Source organism: Myotis daubentonii, chromosome 2 (assembly GCF_963259705.1).
Source record: "Myotis daubentonii chromosome 2, mMyoDau2.1, whole genome shotgun sequence".
Classification (NCBI taxonomy): Eukaryota; Metazoa; Chordata; class Mammalia; order Chiroptera; family Vespertilionidae; genus Myotis; species Myotis daubentonii.
This window is the reverse complement of record NC_081841.1, coordinates 25,923,123-25,942,475: the sequence shown is the minus strand read 5'-3', so window position 1 is coordinate 25,942,475 and position 19,353 is coordinate 25,923,123. Positions and strand designations below refer to the sequence as shown.

The 19,353-nt window shown below is 47.8% G+C and overlaps 1 protein-coding gene across 2 annotated transcripts; it reads right to left on the bottom strand.

Annotated features, from left to right (window-relative positions):
• Positions 1 to 1,212: 1,212 nt before the first annotated feature.
• GPRC5A (G protein-coupled receptor class C group 5 member A) lies at positions 1,213 to 16,954 on the bottom strand. Of its 2 annotated transcripts, XM_059682250.1 has the most exons (5): positions 16,716 to 16,954; positions 15,815 to 15,934; positions 3,502 to 4,430; positions 2,441 to 2,499; positions 1,213 to 2,169 (listed from the first exon to the last, which is right to left on the bottom strand). In XM_059682250.1, the coding sequence occupies exons 3-5, from the start codon at positions 4,421 to 4,423 to the stop codon at positions 2,077 to 2,079; spliced, it is 1,074 nt and encodes a 357-aa protein (XP_059538233.1). In that variant the 5' UTR covers positions 4,424 to 4,430; positions 15,815 to 15,934; positions 16,716 to 16,954; the 3' UTR covers positions 1,213 to 2,076. The 2 variants fall into 2 exon arrangements, with proteins under 2 accessions (XP_059538233.1, XP_059538232.1); XM_059682249.1 differs by lacking the exon at positions 15,815 to 15,934 and having other exon boundaries at positions 16,716 to 16,953.
• Positions 16,955 to 19,353: the final 2,399 nt, after the last annotated feature.

Below are 19,353 nucleotides of genomic sequence, written 5' to 3'. Positions count from 1 at the left end.
TCTCTCTTCTCTCTTCTCTCTTCTCTCTTCTCTCTTCTCTCTTCTCTCTTCTCTCTTCTCTCTTCTCTCTTCTCTCTTCTCTCTCTCTCTCTCTCTCTCTCTCTCTCTCTCTCTCAAATCAATAACAACATATCCCTGGATAGGGGTATTAAAAAAAAAGAAATTTCCAGCGATGAGTCCCCCTCCATGTCCTCATGTCCTTTTCTGTTTTGGAAGAGGTTGACTTGAGTCCTGTGGATACAAAGGCCTGGAGACTCTTTTCTAACACGAAAGCAGATCCAGGTGTTCTGTGGCTCTACCTTTTACTCAGCCCCCTGCGCTTGGCTGATAGGCCAGAGACCGAAGGGAAGACAAGAGGGAAGGAAATGGGTGTTTCCTGGGTACCTACACTGTGGCACAACGATAAATGTGAAACTATGTTGCTTTTTCCTCACTGGATTATGCCCTCTTGGGAAAGACTAGAACAATCTAGAAGGATATAAATCATTATTTGTAACTCCCCTTTTCAATACAAAACTTGGCTAATGTTGGGGCAAAGCCATTGAGAAACCATTAACCAAGTCTTTGTGGACTGTAAATAGCTCTAATTCAGCGTGTCATCCATTCACCAACCTCACCTCACCCCTTTCCACGCTAGGCTTTCTTTTTGATGAAAAGCAGAGCATCGGGCTCTTGGGCGGTAACTCCTTAACTCAGCTGCCCGTGTTTAAATGCCATTCTGTTTCTGTGTGTGGGATCTTATTTTTTCCTTCACCAAAGAGCAATTTCCCTGCCCCACAGAGCTGTTTCGGGGATTAAGTAAATAATAATTGTTAGGTACCATGACTTTTCTGAGAGAGATTATGAACCAATTCTGTCAAATAAGGGATATGGATTTATTTCCTCCTACAATTAAACCGCAGGTGAATCGTCAAACTGGCTTTCAGGTCTCCTTCCTGCCTTACCTGGGCTGCCAAGCCCCATTCCACAGTCGCCACTCCTCTGCCTTCCTGGAGCAACACCTCAGGGTCCGTGATCCCTCTTGGCTTCCCCCCTCACCCTCGCCACTCACCTCAAAAGTTGGGGAAAACAGGCTTGTCTTAGACACATACAGAGAAGAGAAGGAGAAACACACGGAGAAGGGTCAAGCCCACACCCAGTGGAACCGAACCTTGAACTTCAGCTGCAACATGACTAATGTCCACCACTCCTACTGCTGCGGCCGCAGCGGAAGAACTGCCACCACATCTTTATTGCATCTCCAGGTAAAGGACGGTGAATAACTTATAATACAAGGCACACTCCCCTCCACAGACAATGCCTGCTTACAGAACGCAGGAGGTGAACACAGTGCAAATCTAGTTACAGAGGCTGGGATTCGGATCAGTGCCAGGAATATACAGAAAGAACAGTGCGCAAATGCTCCTGGCAAAGAGAGGTCAGGCTTGTCCGCACTAGTGAGGTCCAGAAGGGAAACTCCTGGTAAAACATGGAGGGGAGGATAGTTGGGGGGTTGACAGCAAGTTTGGGAGTGACCCAAGGCGGGGAGGGGCTGTGAATTGGTGCTGGGGACCTACAGAGGCCCTGTGTTAGCACCATAGAGATGAGTAAATTTAGGGTGACCTTTGGCCTCTCCTACCCAGGCAAGAAGGGAGGGTGCCAGCAAGTTGGCTTCCAGTGTAGATTTAGGCAGGGAGGGGCGGAGAGACAGCTCTTTGCTATTATTGCTCAGATTTGCAGTTCTGCTCTGGGCTGAGCAGTCCTTACAAAACCAGCATTCAGTGCTGGCTTCTGAAGTTGAGTGAGCTGGAGCTTGAGTCACATGTACAGTGACAGAGAATAGTAAGAGAGAAACCCTGAGTTGCCTGAGACTCCCACCTATAAGAAGCATCCTAAGTATGGAACAAAGGAAAAACTACGGTGCTGCTAAGAACTGGAGTGTCCTAGCCCCCAGCAACTCCAGAACAGAACAGTTGTTGAGGTTGGCAGGGAGGCCGGGTCTTCCCATAACATTATGTATGGTCTCCTTAGAAGACTCGGGATTTGACCCACATCCCATTAGTTCTGCTGACTTGTCGTGGTCATCCCGCTCTTCAGCTAACTGCCGTTTTTCCTTCCTTCATAGTCATTGTAAGGGCTAACCCGAGTCTGGGCCCGTGGAATGGAGAAATCCTTTTGGGAGGTCCGATTCTGAAAAGCAAGCACCATATTGTTAAACCCTCTCCCATTCCCGGATATTTCAGCAGACCTTCAATGTGGGCAGGAATCTCACTTTCTTCCCTTTCTCCTAACCCCTCCCCCTAAAGTCCTCCCTGTGCCCTACACTCCAGTCGTCTGCCCTAACCCCAGAAGGTGGATGAGAGCTCCATTGAGGAGCCATCCGAATGGTAACACCATCTATTCCCAAGAGACACGTTCCTGGGGTGCTGAGGCTGCTGATGAAAAGGAAGAGATCACTTACCTGCAGCTGGAAATGGGTGGTATAAGGGGCATAGGTAGTATCACCTAGCTCTTCAAGACCTGAAACAGAGGGAGAGGAGAAATTAAAGCATTAGGGTCCCCTTCCTCGGGCACCCACTCGTGCTCACCCCAGTTGAGTCATCTACCAAAGCAGGATAGACACCCTATCCATTGAATTTTCTCCCTGGGAGGCTTCTGAGTACCCAGGAGAGGGCCCCCCGCTGCAGGGAGAAGCTCCAGAAAGCTTCGCACCTCAGGCTTCAGGAGCAGAGAAATTGTAAGCAGCAGCTAAGAACTGGGCCTTGGAGGCCCCTCACTCCTCTCCCAAACCCATTCCTCTCCCCTGATTAGGCCCAGAGATCGATGTAAACCCTGGAGAGCAACACACAGATCCTGACGGGCAAGGGCAGTGTCTGGATATCAGTTGAGCCTCTTTATGATACGAGAACAACAACAGAACAGCTGGCTACTCACAACACCAGGCATGAGCAAAATCGGTTCATTCTTTCATGTCAAGATAGGATTTCTTCCCTCCCGTGGGCCCAGACACATACAATAAAATGTAGCTCTTCAGGTTAAATTGGAATCCTTAGTAACTTTATAGAGATTTCCGTTGGTTTCTGATAAAAGGGCTTTCTAACCTCTCTGTGCCCTGTGGTCACTGCAAGAAATCATGGCTTGGCTTTACACACCCAAATATATGAAGGTCTCACATTTCCAGAAGGGGTGCTGAGTTATCTTTTATAAAGAACACAATCTCACCTGCTTATCTCTAAGAATGTTTCAAGTCATTCCTTTTCTATTCCTTTGCTTCATCCTATTTTTATTCAGAGAAACCTACAGGGACTGTGTGGAAAGTGCTGGACTACAGCTGCAGAGGCAGCTTCTAGATCCACTTGTTAACTAGCTGGATGGTTTCAAGCATGAGCTGAGCCTTGGGGACCTTATCTGTTCTGTCAGGGGCACGAGCTGGATAAACCTGCATGTTCCATACAGACAGAATACCCTGGGATTCTCCCCCATCTCTCTACAAAGGACTCTCCACCCAGCCCGGCTCTGTACCTTGAGTGATTTCCTCTTGAGTGTAGGCTCTGTTCTCCACGCCATAGCTCTGCTTCATGAATTGAGGTTTACAAAAAGCATCCTCAACAGGGTAGTCCATGGGGTTCTGTTGCTTTGTGAGCCGCTGAAACTCAGGTACAACATAAGCCAACAGGAAAATCCAGCCATTGGCCACCAAGGCTGCGCTGAGGATGGTATCATCCCACTTGGTGTCAGGGGTAGGGGTGATCAAGAGCAAGGCGATCCATGCCACCCAGATGGCCATGGAGAGGAGCGTGGTGAGATAGATGTGGGCTCCGTGTCTCTTCCAGCCCGTGAAGGGGCCACAGAAGGTGAAGCAGGATGTGAGGAAGGTCAGTGCCATCAAGAAGAGGACGAAGATGAGCAGCATGACAAAGTCTTCATTGCGCCGAGAAGGAGGAAGCTCAGCGAAGATGGCAGTATTGGTCCTGTTCATGGTGAGGACGACATACTCGATAGCGATGATGTCCTGCACCAGGCTGACGCCCACAGCCAGGCCCAGCATCACCAGCAGGGAGAGGGGCTTCCAGCCGCGGACCAGCTTCGTCAAGTTGAAAGCATGAGCCAGGAGGCAGGAGAAGCAGAGGGAGAAGAGGACGCCGAAGAGGAAGAAGCGTGTGGGCCCCGTGAGGTTGTCCAGTCTGATGATGAAGGCAAAGGTCAGGCCGAAGACCCCCAGCACACCCACAAGGAAGAGGAACTGGACCGGGAGCACCTTCCGCCTGTTGGAGTCCTGCACTTTGCAGATGAGGGCCAGGAGAGCGAGCATGAAGGCCACTGAGGTCACAGCCCCCACGGCAGCCACAGTTTCCAGGACGATGCCCCAAGCTTCAGACATATCACAAAGTCTGTGGTACTTGGCATCCAGGTTACTGCGGCAACCACTAGGAGCAGTGGTCATTTTGATCCTGTGTAAAGGCAAATTAGAGGCAGAGGGTGAGTGTCCTAACAAACTCAGGCACAGAGGACCAAGAGAGATTCAGAAAGAAATTTTGTATGTTCAGCCAAGGTTTTGCCCATGACCTAACTATATTAGATAAAGCTACTACCTTTTCTCTATGTCCTCATGGCAAATCCTAAAGGCTGATGAAGGGAAAGAACAAATCCCATATGTCCTTCCCCACAATTGAACTATAATATTAATATTTACCCTGAAGCTAGAGGACCCAGTGCCCTATTGAGAGGTTTCAGCATCTCAGTTAAAAAAAATATGTCACAAACAACTTCCAGTATTCCTGATATTTTTGTCTAGTGTTTTCTTAAGAATCAGTGAACATGGGAATACCTGTCTCAGACATAATTTGTGAGCATCCCATTCTCTCATGGATAAAAGGAGTTATCTAAATTGTAGATTTCAGAAGCCACTGGATTCTCTTCTTAAACTCTGCTGTCACATAGTAGGTGTTTTTCCCTCCTTAGCATTTGTAAGGATGGCTCTACTAATTCCAAAAAATAATGAAGGAGTCTTCCCTGTCATAATGAACTCTTAATTATATACTGTATGCAGTATAACACATACATTCATATATGAATGAATATTGTGTATATATTAAAATATATTTGTGGTATGTCAGCATAAGTTAAATATAAATAACAAATAATTTATAGTTTAAATCTATCTTCCTAACTTCTTGTGAAACTGGCCCTCCAAGTTTAACTTTGGATTATATAATCATTCATTCAACCAATATTTTTAAATATATTTTTATTGATTTTAAAGAGAGAGGAAGGGAGAGGGAGCAAGAGAAAAACATCAATGATGGGAGAGAATCATTGATCGGCTGCCTCCTACACTCCCCACACTTGAGATAGAGCCCAAAACACGGGCATGTGCCCTGACCGGGAATCAAACCGTGACCTCCTGGTTCATAGGTCGATGTTCAACCATTGAGCCATGCCGGCCGGGCTCAACCAATATTATTGAATGCCACTCTGTGCCAATCCCTAGTCTAGATACTCAATGGAGGAAACAGGCATGTTCTCTGCCATAGCAGAAGAGACAGACAGACATAATTTGCCACTACTGCCCCAGGCATCCCTTGGCCTTCTCTTACCATGGGTCTGTCACCTGCACTCTACCCCACGGGAATTACACTACTCCCACATGCAGAGCACAGAGAAAAGCACGGGCTAGGTTCCACCTCTTCAGGGGAGAGAATGAGAACAGGGAAAAGAAAGGCAGATGAACTTCAGATACAGGCAAGCCCTGAAATGCAAGCACCCAAAGTCTGATGTGCTCTACCTACAAATGTCCACTCTGGGTGCTATGGGAAAGGGAGATGTGGTGGGTGCCATGGTTACGGAAGAGGAAGAACCCTGTCCAATTCCAGGGCAGCACCAACAAGGGAAGGGACCCAGGCAGGCCCTGTGCATTTCATCTTCACTCACTTCACCTCTCCTCTTCACTCCCTCTCAGATTAATCATCAGGGTGGTGTCTGGCTGGAGAGGTATTTTTCTCACCATCCCTGCCCTTCCCACTGCTCCTCCTCCATCCCTCAAAGTAGTGCTGTTTGTTGGCAAGTAGTTGTTATCACACTGCCTGATAATTAATTATGAAGGCCTTTGAGCCTGACGACTCTAAATCTTGACAGAGACTGATGAGGTTTTGCATAGAGGATAGTCTGGGGCTGGACAGGATGGTAAGGCAGAGACCTCCTGCACCCAACTGGACCTCGAGGCCCCTCACTCTGGGGCAGCAGCAGTGCAGGAGGGGGTGGCGTCTCAGAGCCTCCTGACACTCACAGACCAGGGTCCGAGAAGCGCAATGGGCAGTGGGTGTGGGGTGCGAGAAAACCAATTTCCCCAATTTCACCTCCACCTCCCTCCCCAACCATGCCAGGGAGATGAGAAACAGTCCCTGAACTGCCTTTAAAACAGTGGTGTGTTTTTTAACATTTGAGTTTTTATTATAGACATTTTCCAGCATATTAAAAAATAAATAGTATAATGGAGGCCCATGGACTCGTCACATAATTTCAAAAAGTGTCAATCTTGCTTCAATAATCTACATCCCCACCCCACTCACTCGATTACTTTTAAGCAAGTCCAAGACACCAGATCGTTTTATCAATAAATACATGCATACATATATATGACAAAAACTCCTTTTTAACTTAGCCATACTTAAAAATTAACAGTAATCTTTTTTTAATATATTTTTATTAATTTCAGAGGGGACGGGAGAGGGAGAGATAGAAACATCAATAATGAGAGAGAATCATAGATCGGCTGCCTCCTGCACGCCCCCACCTGGGGATCAAGCCCAAAACCCAAGCATGTGCCATTGACCAAAATCAAACCCAGGACCCTTCAGTCCACAGGCCAATGCTCTATCCACTGAGCCAAACCAGCTAGGGCAGTGGTCGGCAAACTGTGGCTCGGCAAACCGTGGCTCACGAGCCACATGCGGCTCTTTGGCCCCTTGAGTGTGGCTCTTCCACAAAATACCGGCTCTTCCACAAAATACCGACTTCTGCGCATGGGCCACGAAGTTTCAATCGCACTGTATGTGCACGCCTGCACGTGGTATTTTGTGGAAGAGCCACACTCAAGGGGCCAAAGAGCCGCATGTGGCTCGCGAGCCATGATTTGCCAACCATGGAGCTAGGGCAACAATAACCTTTTAATATCAAATATCCACTTAGAGTTTCTATTCCCAATTCTCTCAGAAATGTCTTTAAAAAAACTTTTAGTAAATATTTTTTATCTGAGTGGCTAATTTTTTAAAAAATATTTTTATTGATTTTAGAGAGAGGAAGGGAGAGGGATAGAGAAATAGAAACATCAATGAGAGGGAAACATGGATCGAATATCCCCTCCCTAGTGGGGATCAAGCCCACAACCTGGGCATGTGCCCTGACCTGGAATTGGACCGGGAATTGAACCGTGACCTCTTGGTTCATGGCCTGACGCGCAACAACTGAGGCACACCAGCTGAGCATGAGTGACTAATTTTTTGAACTAATATCCTTCTTAATTGGCCTCTATTAGCCCTCCCCACCCCTTCCCCAGCATCACAGAGATTACACAACAGGTCTAAAATGTTCTAAGTTTCAATTTAGTCATAGGGAAAGAAACCTCACCAGACTCATTATCAAGCAGCCTGTACTGGGAAGGAACCATGTTGCCTAGGGAAAGGCCCAGATGAGGGAAAGAGCCAGGGAAGTTGGCTGGGAGAGGGCAGGTTCTGGGGAACTGAAAGGGACTGCTGGAAAGCAGGGTGTGAGGAGAAATAGGGCAGCAATCGGCACTTGGGAATATAAACTGCCAGGAGCTAAAGCAATTGCCTTGGAGAAGAATGTGAAGAGCTGGAGCAAGAAAGAGAAAATGTAAGGAGTCTAGCAGTGACGTGGACATCGTAACCAAAGTGAAGGGCAGAGAGACCTAGAGTGGACTCGCTCCAACAGAGACCAAATGGGGGTGGAGAGAAACCATTTCCTCTTAGACTGCTTTGAAGGGGAGGGAGGGTCTCATAATTCATTCACACCCAGTTGTATGCACTTACTCACTGAACCCTCACAACCACCTTATGATACAGCTCACGTCATTATTATCCCTGTCCCACAAGTGCAGCAACCGAGGCCCACGTTAGCCGGCTCACCCAAGTCACACAGCCAGTAAGTGGAAAGAAGGTCCAGGATTCAAACCCAAATTCCAGCTTCAACGTTGCACATCTTAACACAACACCATAGAGCCCATTTGTCTGCTCAGAACTTTAAAGCTAGTAGGGACCCTCCAGTTAGAAATGGGGTGACGACATCAGCCCTGGGTGCTGCTTTAGGCTCTGAGCATGGATTAAACCGCTGAGAGCTCAGCCTACCCTTGTGAGTTGCCCCAACAGTTCGGAGTTGTACACACCCTCCCGTTCCTACGCAGGAAAGAAATGACTATTTGCACACTGGCTGTGAGTGCTCTACTGAAGAAGGCAGGGCAGGAAGGGCAATCCTGTAAGAAAGATGAGAAGGCAAGGCAGGAGGCATCCCAGGGTCTCCCTGGGGTAGGGGGCTAGACAGGCATGAGCAGAGCAAGGACGATGGGCCAGGTACAGAGGCCACCAGGGAGGCAAGCCCTGGGTGCCTAGCAAAGGACAAATGTAAGGTGGGACCTCGCCCCCAGGTTGACTTTTCTCCCCTAGCATATCGCTGGCGATGAGGTATGGACCCCCTGACCTTTCCTCCCTAGAGATAACATTTAGGCCTCCATTGTATTGTAGCTCCAGGCCCAGAAAAGCAGTAAAACCAGACCAGTGACCCCCTGCCTGACCTCAAGACCAGCTGCATTGGATAATGACCCCCTGCTCTGGCGCTGACCAAGCAATCAGTGGAGACCACAACCCTGAAAGGACGCACGCACGTGGAAAGTTGTTGAGTATTCTATTGAGATTTTACCATTGGTTTCCTCACTCCCAAGCTCCAAGGGCCATTCTTTTGCCTCTAGAACTTGTTCCCTAAGCCCATTTTTTCCAGGAATTACTTTTCTACCTCTGTGATTTTATAAATAAATATTCTCTCACAGTTTGGGTCTCGGCTCTGAATTCTTTCCTAGCCAGAACCCAAGTACCAAGGTTGCTAAACCCAGGTCCAATCTGACCCCATGGATCAGACACCTGGTGCGGTACCACCTCCTACAACCTCTCCATTTGTGAACCCAAGGCAGTGACCCTAAAAGCCAAGTTAAGGTCATACCACTGAGTTGGGAAATGGCCAAAGAAATTTCTTTTCCACATTAACAGACCCATCACCCACGTCCTAGCACTTCTACCTCTTCACTGTCTCTTAACTATGTCATCCACCAACACCTCCACTTGGACCACTCAGAAGCCCGACCTCCAGTCTGCAGACTTGCCGTCTCTAAGCCACTCTTTGTGGCCAGGGAAAGAGCCATAACCTGCACAGCCGGTGGAAGGCTCAGCCCTGCTTGCCTCTCCAGCCTCATGCCTTGTCCCCACACCCTCCCCCATATCCCCAATATGCAAGCTTCTTGTCTTTCCTCCAAACCAGCCCTCTATTTCACTTCAAGCATGCCCATGCCTAGTGAGACATACATCCTTTGAATTCTCAGGGAGCCTCCGTGTTTCCTACCACAGCACCTGGCACACAGCCCTGCCACACCTGTTGAGAAATCTGCATCTCCCGCTAGACAAACAGGTCCCTTGGAGGTTGGGTTATTAAATGTCTCTCCCCAGCCTCTGGTCTAGTACCTGACTGTGGTAAGTGCCCCACCAGGATGGGTGGGCGAGCACATGGTCAGGAGAAGTGGAGTCCACGGAAAAGAGGTAGTTCATGAGACAGGGTAGGGTGGGCTGTACCTCACAAGCCCCTGTCTGCTGTCCTTAATCCAACCCCCACCACTGGCTCCCATCCTCCCTCTCATGCAGGCTGTCTGAAGTCGCACTTGGGGTCTGAAGTGAGGAGCTCTGGGCTGCGTCTGAAACCCTGCTCCTAAGAGACTCCAGGTGTCTCCTAGGAGACCGTGAATCCTTCCCAGCAAGCAGAGAGGAATTTACTGGAATCCAGTCATGCGCTCCCACCCAATTTCCTGATGACTAAACCCTGCACTTTGAAGGAGGATGGTGAGGTTTTAGAGGCCTGGGAAATGAGAAATGACTCTGAGTCATAAGGGTGAGACCCCCTTTCACTTATGACAGCGGCTAACTGCGCTAACTACCTGCTGTCCAATAACCAGCGACACCCACAGCTGAGACCCTGAAGTCACTTGGCGATGCCTTAACCCTTCTGGAATGAGTCAGGCCGTTGACCCGAAGATTAAGAAATAAAGATGGGGGTGGAGGGAGGACAAGTGGAAGAGAAGAGGCAGGCAGGGAGGAGAGGCACTTATTGAGCTCAATTCCAAACCCTCCCTTTACTCTGCCCCTTTAGGAAGAAGGGGTTTCAGCTGCCTTGCCGTGCGTGGACACTATCTCCCACAACCTCCATCCCCTCTGTAAAATGAGGGCGGGTGCTGAACTGGGTGGTCTAGCCCATGTCCAGCTCCATGGGGAGCTCCTTGTAGACAATTCCAAGTCTCTTTCTCCCTCCCCCTCATCCTTCTTCTTGCCCCATGTCCTGTCATTAAAAGAATATGTGCCACAAACTCCTAACTCAACCCCAAACCAGGGCTGGAGGTGAGGTTGAAGGGTCTGAGTGCAGGCCAAGGAGAATGCCCACCTGCAGGGCAAAGCCACAGGGCTCTGGAGCAGTACCGGCCCTCCACACGGCATTGACCAACAATTGGCATTGCCTGGTATGCAAGGACAGATGGCAGCATTTGATGGAGTATCTGAGCATGAATTAACTGGGGCCCTGAGACTTCCCAGTAGCTGATCTCACCTTCCTCCTTAGGAGATTCGTCTATTTATCTCATCCGTCATCTAAAAATGAAAAGGACAAAACCTTCCTCTGAGGACTGCCTGGGGAATGACATCAACCAACTTAGGTGTTTGTTGAAGCTGAGCCATCACAGGCAACTTTGTGATTTTCTATCATTTTAATTTCCTCTCTGCCCTTGAATTCCCACCTTCAATCCATAGTAATAACAACAGTCACAATATAATCATGAATAAAAAGAATGATGACTGCCACCGCATGCTGAGTCCTCTTGTGAGCCAGGCACAAGGCTTAGCGTTTATATGTTTTATTATATATATTCTCTCATTTACATGTTTTATACCTATTATCTCATTTAATATTCCCACAACTCATTTTGTAGGTGAGAAGGCTGTGTCTTAGATGAAGTTACATACCCCATGTCACATAGTTAGGAAGAGTATGCCTTTATGAGTTTAATCATAATTGAATCTATTTCATCTCTAAATCAGTTATGATCTCAGAAGCTTTTCTCCCTAACTCCAGCTTCTCTCCATTTAAATCATCTCTGGGAAGTCTCCAAAGCAAGCAGTCTTGCCTTAGGTCAATCTTCCTATCTATCAACAGACATTGAAGTACTGTGTTCAATGCACAAGTCACTCAGACCACAAGTGTGGCTGCTGCCCTTGGAAAGACCAATAGAGTCACACAGACATACAAATAAGGAGTTTCTGAGTGTGCAGGGAATGCTGAAGGCACACGGAAAACAGCGGCCCAGTCTACCTAGTGGGATTTTTTTTTAAAAGCTTTAACAAGGAATCCAAGGAGATGAGGCATGAAAGATGGGCAGGAAATGGCGGGAGATTGGGGAGAAGGTAGAAGAGACAGGACTTGGGGAATAAAGAAATCCAGTTAATTCCGGATTTCTAGTTTAGGCAACTAAACGGACCTTAGAAATACAGGCTTATGAGGGGAGATGCCACATCTAGCTTTGTTGAATCTAAGGTGACTACAGGACATGCAGTTGGAGGAATCCAGAAAGAACAAACACGAAGTTATCCTGAGAGTTTATTCTGGGCCACACACAGCTTCATGTAATCCCTACACCGCCCTATTATGAGGTCCCCTTTTTACAGTTGAGGAAAATGAAGCACAGAGAAGTTAAATTACTTGCCCAAGATCACATGGCTCTGAAAGGCCAGGCTCTTAGACACAGGTTGAGCTGACCCCTCTGCACATGGACATGTGGGTCTGAGGTTCAGGAGAGGTTTGGGCTATACACACAGACTGGGCCCATAAACGGCATCTGAAGCCTTGAAAGGAGACGGGGTTACACAGGGTGCACATATGGTGAGGGAGAGGGCCCAGGACAGAACCATGGGAACACCATCTCATCCAAGCAGAAGTCAGCAAAGGATGTCAAAAAAGAAATTATTGGAGGTTAGAAAAAGAAATAAGCCCAGGTGGTTTCCCAGAAGCCAAGGAGCAGTTTCCCCAGAAAAAGAGGGGTCAGTGGAGTTAAACAATTCAAGGGGAGCAAAGCAAAGAAGGCCTGAGAAGAGATCCATGGATTTAGCAGTTAAAAAGCATATTAACTCCTTTTTGTCTATTATAATAGATTCAGCCTCAATTTGAGCTTCAAGGCTTTTTTCTAGTTGGTCCTCCCAGCCACCTCCTCGGCCTCTCCAGCTCCTCTCTACCCCTCTGTGCAAGGCAAGCAAGGTTTCCGAGAGTATTTTTCTATCTGGTAGGAAATTGGGGCTCATCTAAGATCTTCTTGGACAAAGTAACCCTCTTTGCCTCAGCACACGCATTATTCTTTTAGCCAGAAAGACCCTGCCTCTCTTAGTCACAATCCATTTGCCATATTTCTTCAAAACTTGGCCCAAATCTTGAGGTTTTTAAAAATTATTAGTCCCATCTCATTTTAAATTTGTAGGTCTCTTCATAGTTTTTACAAGTAACTACTTCTTGGCACTGAAGGTTTTCCATATATATGTTACATATTATACTTTAATATCAGGTTGACTCGCCTATCAGATAACAGGCGTTTTAAGGATTAAGGAAATAGAGCCAATCTTCTGTTTGTTGGTACACCCTCACTGTGTGCTCTGCACAGTGGTTGCTGAGCAAATGTTTGGAATAAGACTGCCCGCTGAATATTTACTCAAAGCAAGTTATTTATTAGCAAGTGTTATGGGGAGGACAAATTTTTGAGATGAATATGTGCTGACCCTCATATTTTTATCTAGGCTAAGTTCTAAGACAAGGGTGGAGTCTCACAGAAATTTCTCTGCCCTGGATGAAGGATAAGTTGTAATTGGAAAGTTTCTCTAGGGAAATCTCCAGATCCCCTGTTCTGAGTAGCTGTCCATATTCTGATGACATAAAAGTGATGCGTCATGGCAACAGCTTATGAATAACATCCCCGAATTGAGTTTCTATGCAGTAACTGAAGAGAAAATAAACGATTTCACTACCATGGGCAGAGCTAAACAAGTATAACAATGGTGTTCATCCCAATCTATTTACTTTCGGGTAGTTCCTGGGGATATTGTCATCTTCCCCTAGTCTAAACAAACCATGTGAACTTTAGATTAATATAAAATAAATTACTGGAACGTAAACTAAAAATAATGAAAATCATTTTTTAAGAAACTTAAGAATTTGAGTGAAACTTTCAAATCTTTTAGGCCCAGAATTTTAAGAAATGAAACTTCCAGCCTGAGCTGGTTTGGCTCAGTGCATAGAGCATTATCCTGCAGACTGAAGGTCCCGGGTTCGATTAGGTCAAGGGCACATGCCGGGGTTACAGGATGAATCCCCAGTAGGGGGCGTGCAGGAGACAGCCAATCAATGATTCTCTCTCATCATTGATATTTCTATCTCTCCCTCTCCCTTCTTCTCTGAAATAAATAAAAATATATTATTTTAAAAAAGAAATGAAACTTTCAGAAAAAAAGGTGGTTGGATAAAGTGAAGTCCTCTACTGGTATACCATCTCAAAGCTCTCAAAGACCAATTTTAAAATATTTTACTTCAATATATAATGGCAACATATTCATGTTTGATCCAGCAAGCTCCAAGCTAAATTTGTCATTTCCTTGCAAGCCTGTATTTCTAAGTCCTGAAAATGGCACTACCATCCACTGAGTGGCCTAGTAGATCTAAAAATACAATATAGACTACCTACTGTGGAGAGGATGGACAAAGCAGAATACATGGCCAAAAATTAGATGACAATAGCAAACAACTATTATTACAATAAATGTAAATGCTAACATTTTTTATTTTGAAAAAAGACTAAATTAAACTATTCTATACCTATAAGAACCTCACCTAAAACAACAGGATTTTAAAAGTTGAAAGCCAAAGGAAGGAAAAAATGAAAGTGAATGCAAAAAAAAAAAAGCACAATCATAATAGATAATGTTTATTTAGCAGGTATTATGTGTCAGGTACAAAGTTAAATAGCTTGCTCAAGGTAAGACAAGAAAGAGTTGAGGTATTAATATCATGCAAAGTGTAGGCAAAAAGGTATTATATTATAATAATCAGGATACTGCACATTGAAGATAAAATCATCATGAACGTGTATGCACTGAATAACATAGCACTAAAACACATAAAACAAAACTACCAGAAACACAAGGAGAAATCAAAGGAAATACTAAAATTATTGGAGACCTTAATATTTTATCAGTCCTCAGCAGATGAAATAGAAAAAAAGGAATAATAATATGGTAAGTGTTTATATATGTTCTGCGGATACTTTAATCAAAATATTCTCTATCTTTATATCTTATTAGATCTCTATTATTAATCAAATAATTCAGATCTTCTATATCTAAGATCAGCAAACATTTTCTGTAAAGGGCCAGATAACAAATAGTTTAGGCTCTGCAATCCATACGTTTATAGCTGAAGCAGCCATAGATAATGCATAGACAAATGAGCATGGCTGTGTTCCAATAAAACTTTATTTACAAACATAGGCTGAGGGATGTGTTTGGCCATGGACCTAGTTTACGGACCCCGGCTCTAAATGATTGCTTCTATGGAAGTGGCCTTGGAACACTTACAAAAAAAAACACTGTATTTTAGACCACACACAAAAATGTGAAATCCTAAAGTAAGAAATGTACAGACTATAAATTCTAACCACATATCAATAAAAATAGGAATAAAAGTAAAAACAAACACACCAAACAACTCCAAAAATCTACCCTTCAAGAGAAACCACTGTTCAATTCACTGTTGTTAAAAGTCCTATTATACCAACACATCATTTCCTGCCCATTTCCTCAACTCAAGCTGCGGATTTTTAAATAGCAGTGGACCTGAAGTCCAACACCCAGAGTGAGAAAAATAAAATCACACCAGTAAACTTCTTTTTCACACCCCGTTATCTCCAGTGCCCACTAGGGTGAAACAGGAAGGCAGCGCGGGCTCCACGGAGGACTGCCAGGGCTGGACTCAGCCTGGGAAGGAGCTGGGGCCTTCCCAGGACCCCTTAGGGCAGTGGTTCTCAACCTTCCTAATGCCGCGACCCTTTAATACAGTTCCTCATGTTGTGGTGACCCCCAACCATGAAATTATTTTCATTGCTACTTCATAACTGTAATTTTGCTACTGTTATGAATCGTAATGTAAACATCTGATATGCAGGATGTATTTTCAGGGGTCGCGACCCACAGGTTGAGAACCGCTGCGGGGGAACTCAGGGCCCAGGCCCTGCCTCCCAAGGCTGCACAGTCCGGTGGAGTCAGGAGGAGGAAGCAGGGTGCCTGACCCGAGTGGAGAGCACTTCCCAGGAATGTTCTGCTCATTCCCATTTGCCCTTGAAGCAGCACCTCTCCAAACCCTCGAGGAGCCTGTCAGTCTCCCAAGTAAAATTCCTCCTGCCTCTTCCTCCCCTTCATTCCTTCCCTCTCCAGGTAGCAACCAGCACCCCGCGTGGAGAGTGGAGCTGGGCCTCCATCCTCACCCCTCTTGTATCTGAAGTGGCTCAAGTGTTCCCCCTCAGGAACGAGCCCACAGCCGTGGGTGATTCAGCTGCAGCTGCAACCGGTGTGGCATTTACAGACCCTCGGAGGACAGCATCAGCCTGGAGAGAAGTCAGGAATGGAAAGTCCTTCAAATTCCTTGAACCTGAGCAGACCTCCCCCTGTGTGCTAGCCTTTCCTCCCCTCGGATGCCGCCGGATGCCGTTTGGCCTCGGGGGCATCTTTGGGGACGTTCCCGGTCCTGTTTCCTTGTTTGCAAGGTGGACTGTCACTGAACACGCGGGAGTTCCTGAGCCCCGCCGGGGACAGCAGCGGAGGGGCCGCTGTGGAGCTGAGGGCCCCACACTCGCATCAAGAGAAGAGGTGGCTGCTATGAACCTACTTCCCCACATTCGCAAGGGCACGCTTGTTGTGGAAGGACAAAACACTTGGAAACTTTTCAGTAACTGGGTAAAGTAACAATTGTCACCGTCTTTCCCCTCCTGCCGCCCTCCGCAGTGTCCACCCCCTCCGCCCCCGTGCCTCCTCTTCCTCTAAGATCTTTCTCCCTCTTTTCTCTTCTCCCGGATGCCGGAGCTGCCCCTGCCCCGCCAGGATTCCGCCTGCCAAGAGTGCGGAGAACGCGTCTGAAACTCCTGCCTGATGTTCATTTCGCTCTCCGCCTCTATCTCAGCCTGGGAGGCGCAGAGGAAGAAAACAATCCGAGTTGTGTTAAACTACTTACTAGGGGCATTTCTTTCTAGGGATTCTTTCCTGCTCACAGCCAGCTGCAGTCCTCATTACCAGGCTTTCTCTCGCGCGTTCCACCCTCCCGACCCCGCTCACCCCCAGGATTTACATCCGGAGGCGGGGCGCGCTCCGGGCTCCGTGCGCCTCGCTTACCCTGTGCCTGGGCTTCGGCGCTGGAACTGGCGCTGCTTCCCGCGCGTTCGAGGCAGCTCGGAGCCCCTGGGTGCTGGGGAGCCCGCGAAAGCGATGCCGCCCTCGAGGCGCCGAGCAGTTATAAAGGCGGCTGTCGCCGGAGGGAGGGAGCGAGCGAGCGAGGAGGTGAGCGGAGGGACAAGGGGCGGGAGAGGGACAGGAGGGAGGACACGCCTATCCCAGTTCCGTGGCACTGCACGCTGTTATGAAAATAAAGTCCTCGCGCCAGGGAATGAACCAAAAGCTGCCTGACGTCAGCGGCACAGTCACCCTTGAAATGGGGAGGAGGGCCCCGCGGCCCCGCCCAGCCGAGCAGCCGGCTCCGGGAGCAGCGCACCCGCAGGTCTCCCGGCGCCCGAGTCAAAGAAAGGGGCCCGCGGACTGCGTGTCGGTCCAGAAAGCTGCCACCTCCATCCGCGTGCAAGCCGCGCTACCCCCTGGCACTCCCGTTCCCCGGGGGCAAGGGGCTAACCGGGTTGTGGCGCCTACTTTAAGTTCTGGGTCCCACAACCCATGGAAGGTGGGAGACAGGGAGCTACAAACTTACTGTGTCTACTCGAGCAAACAGAACGGAGAGCTGGCCCCCAGGTGGCCCTTCCCTGTCTTTCCAAGACTCACGCCGGCCGCCGAGCTGGGAAGGATGGAAAACCAGGGGCAGGAAAGCGGTGCCCCCAACACTCCACCCCTCCCCTCCCTACCCCTTCCTTCCCCTGCGCAGGGCCCACCAGCCCAAGCGAGGTGGAGGCCAAGGAAAACTTACTGGGCGTCCAGAGTTAACTGGCGGGTCCACAGTTAGGTGGCGGCTCCACTTGTTAGTAGTGTCCTCAGATGAGACCCATTAGTGCTGCCCCGGGGCGGAGAGATCATTATCTCTCTACTTTCCTAACTACCTCTCTCAGAGCCTCACAATGCAGCTTGAGAATGGGGATGCCAGATACAATTATGAAATAAAGGAATTTGCCTTTGGTATCTGGTTCCCCTCCCTCGGGCTGCCCACCCCTCTCCCATTATCAAGCCAATCCTACTGAAACTTGTCTTTGTTTACTTGTCAAACAATCCTTAAGTGGCTGCCCACACCGTGTCAGGGCTCAGGCGCGGCTCTACCCCACCGCCTGCGGGGGAGGCCTCTCCTATTGAAGTGCCCAACAGCACACCTGGTAAACCAGCCTGTGTTACTGTGCAAATTAATTAACGAGGGAAGATCCAGGGCTCCCCAACTCTTTTAAAATGTGACTTCTTGGAGAGAATACCTCCACCTTTGTTAGATTTTTATTTCACACCCAAGGAACCACAGCCATTGTCTTGGAACTCTTCTCTTGAGTCCTGTAGCCCACTGGTCTGTAAGCCCACCTGCTCCTTTCCCGGCCCCGAGGGTGTGTGTGTGTGTGTGTGTGTGTGTGTGTGTGTAGGAAACTGAGAAATTGGTAGAAACGGAAAATGACAGTGCTCTTTCGTGTGTGCCATCTGCCAAGTCAGGTCTTCCGTCTGGACCTCAGTTTCCTCCTCTGTTAAAGAAGGAAGTTGAACTAGACCAGCCTTGTCCAATAGATAGGTCATTCGAGCCACAAATGGGAGCCACCTTTGTAATGTTACATTTTCCAGCGGTCACATTAACAGAAGTAAAAAGAAAAAAATAGGGGAATGAATTTTAGTAATATTTTATTTAACCTAATAGATCCTAAACATCATCATTTCACCATGTAATCAATCTTTTTAAAAATACGAATGCGCTATTTTACATTCTTTCATTTTAAACCATGTCCTCAAAAGTCCAGTGTGCATTCTATACGTACAGCACTTGCCTGTGTGGGCTAGCCACACTGTGAATGCTCAAGAATCCCATGTGGCTAGTGGCTCCCACCGGACGGTGCAGGTCTAGAGGTCTCTAAGGGCTCTTCCAGGCCTTAGAGTCTGAATCTCCATGACTAGGGTGAGGTTCGTGACATCAAGAAAAAGAAAGACGTCAAGTCAGAGGAGGGAGTAGAAGCAGAAGGAAATGACTTTGGGGATTCCTTCCCTATCCCCCGACCCTTCCCCAGGACAAGAAGCCCAGGAAACCTCCTGAGAAAGGATGGGTGTGTTTTGTTTTCCTGTTGCTCCGTGTTCTCTGGGTGACGTCGGTGTGGCCTGTCCAGGGCTATATGTGGGAGAGCTTAGTGGGGATGCTTATTTTGAAGCACTGCCCTCAGTCCCCTGCACCCATTATTCTTTACTTTGCCATTGACTTTGGATTTCCCACCTTGTCCTCTTAGTACTGTCTTTTCTAACCTCCTTTTAACCTCTTTTCTCCGCCCATCCTGTTATCAGTACACCAGCCCAGCACCAAGCCAGGACTGGGGCGAAGCACCTGGAGCACCTCATTTAAGGAAGCACTGAGCCCTGAGATGGAGCACCTCCTTATGCCGTGAGTCCTGTGCACCTTGCTCCTCTTGCCTAGCCCCAGCCCGCTCCAGAACCCCCTCAGGGTCTGGCTGTCTGGGAGTGATTTTCAGATGCCCCTGAGGGGTACACGCAGGGGGACAATAGATGGAATGATGCATTTGCTGGGTCTCTCATCCTGCTAAAATGGTCTGGAGAACAAGGTTGGGGCCCTTGGAAA

What these genes read in the sequence shown, in the direction of transcription:
- GPRC5A (XM_059682250.1), bottom strand. Translation starts at nt 4,423, where the DNA reads ATGACCACTGCTCCTAGTGGTTGCCGCAGTAACCTGGATGCCAAGTAC. An exon ending in TCAAGAGGAAATCACTCAAG is followed by an intron (nt 2,500 to 3,501) that starts GTACAGAGCCGG and finishes CCTCTGTTTCAG; the next exon opens with GTCTTGAAGAGCTAGGTGAT. An exon ending in CCACCCATTTCCAGCTGCAG is followed by an intron (nt 2,170 to 2,440) that starts GTAAGTGATCTC and finishes CTTGCTTTTCAG; the next exon opens with AATCGGACCTCCCAAAAGGA.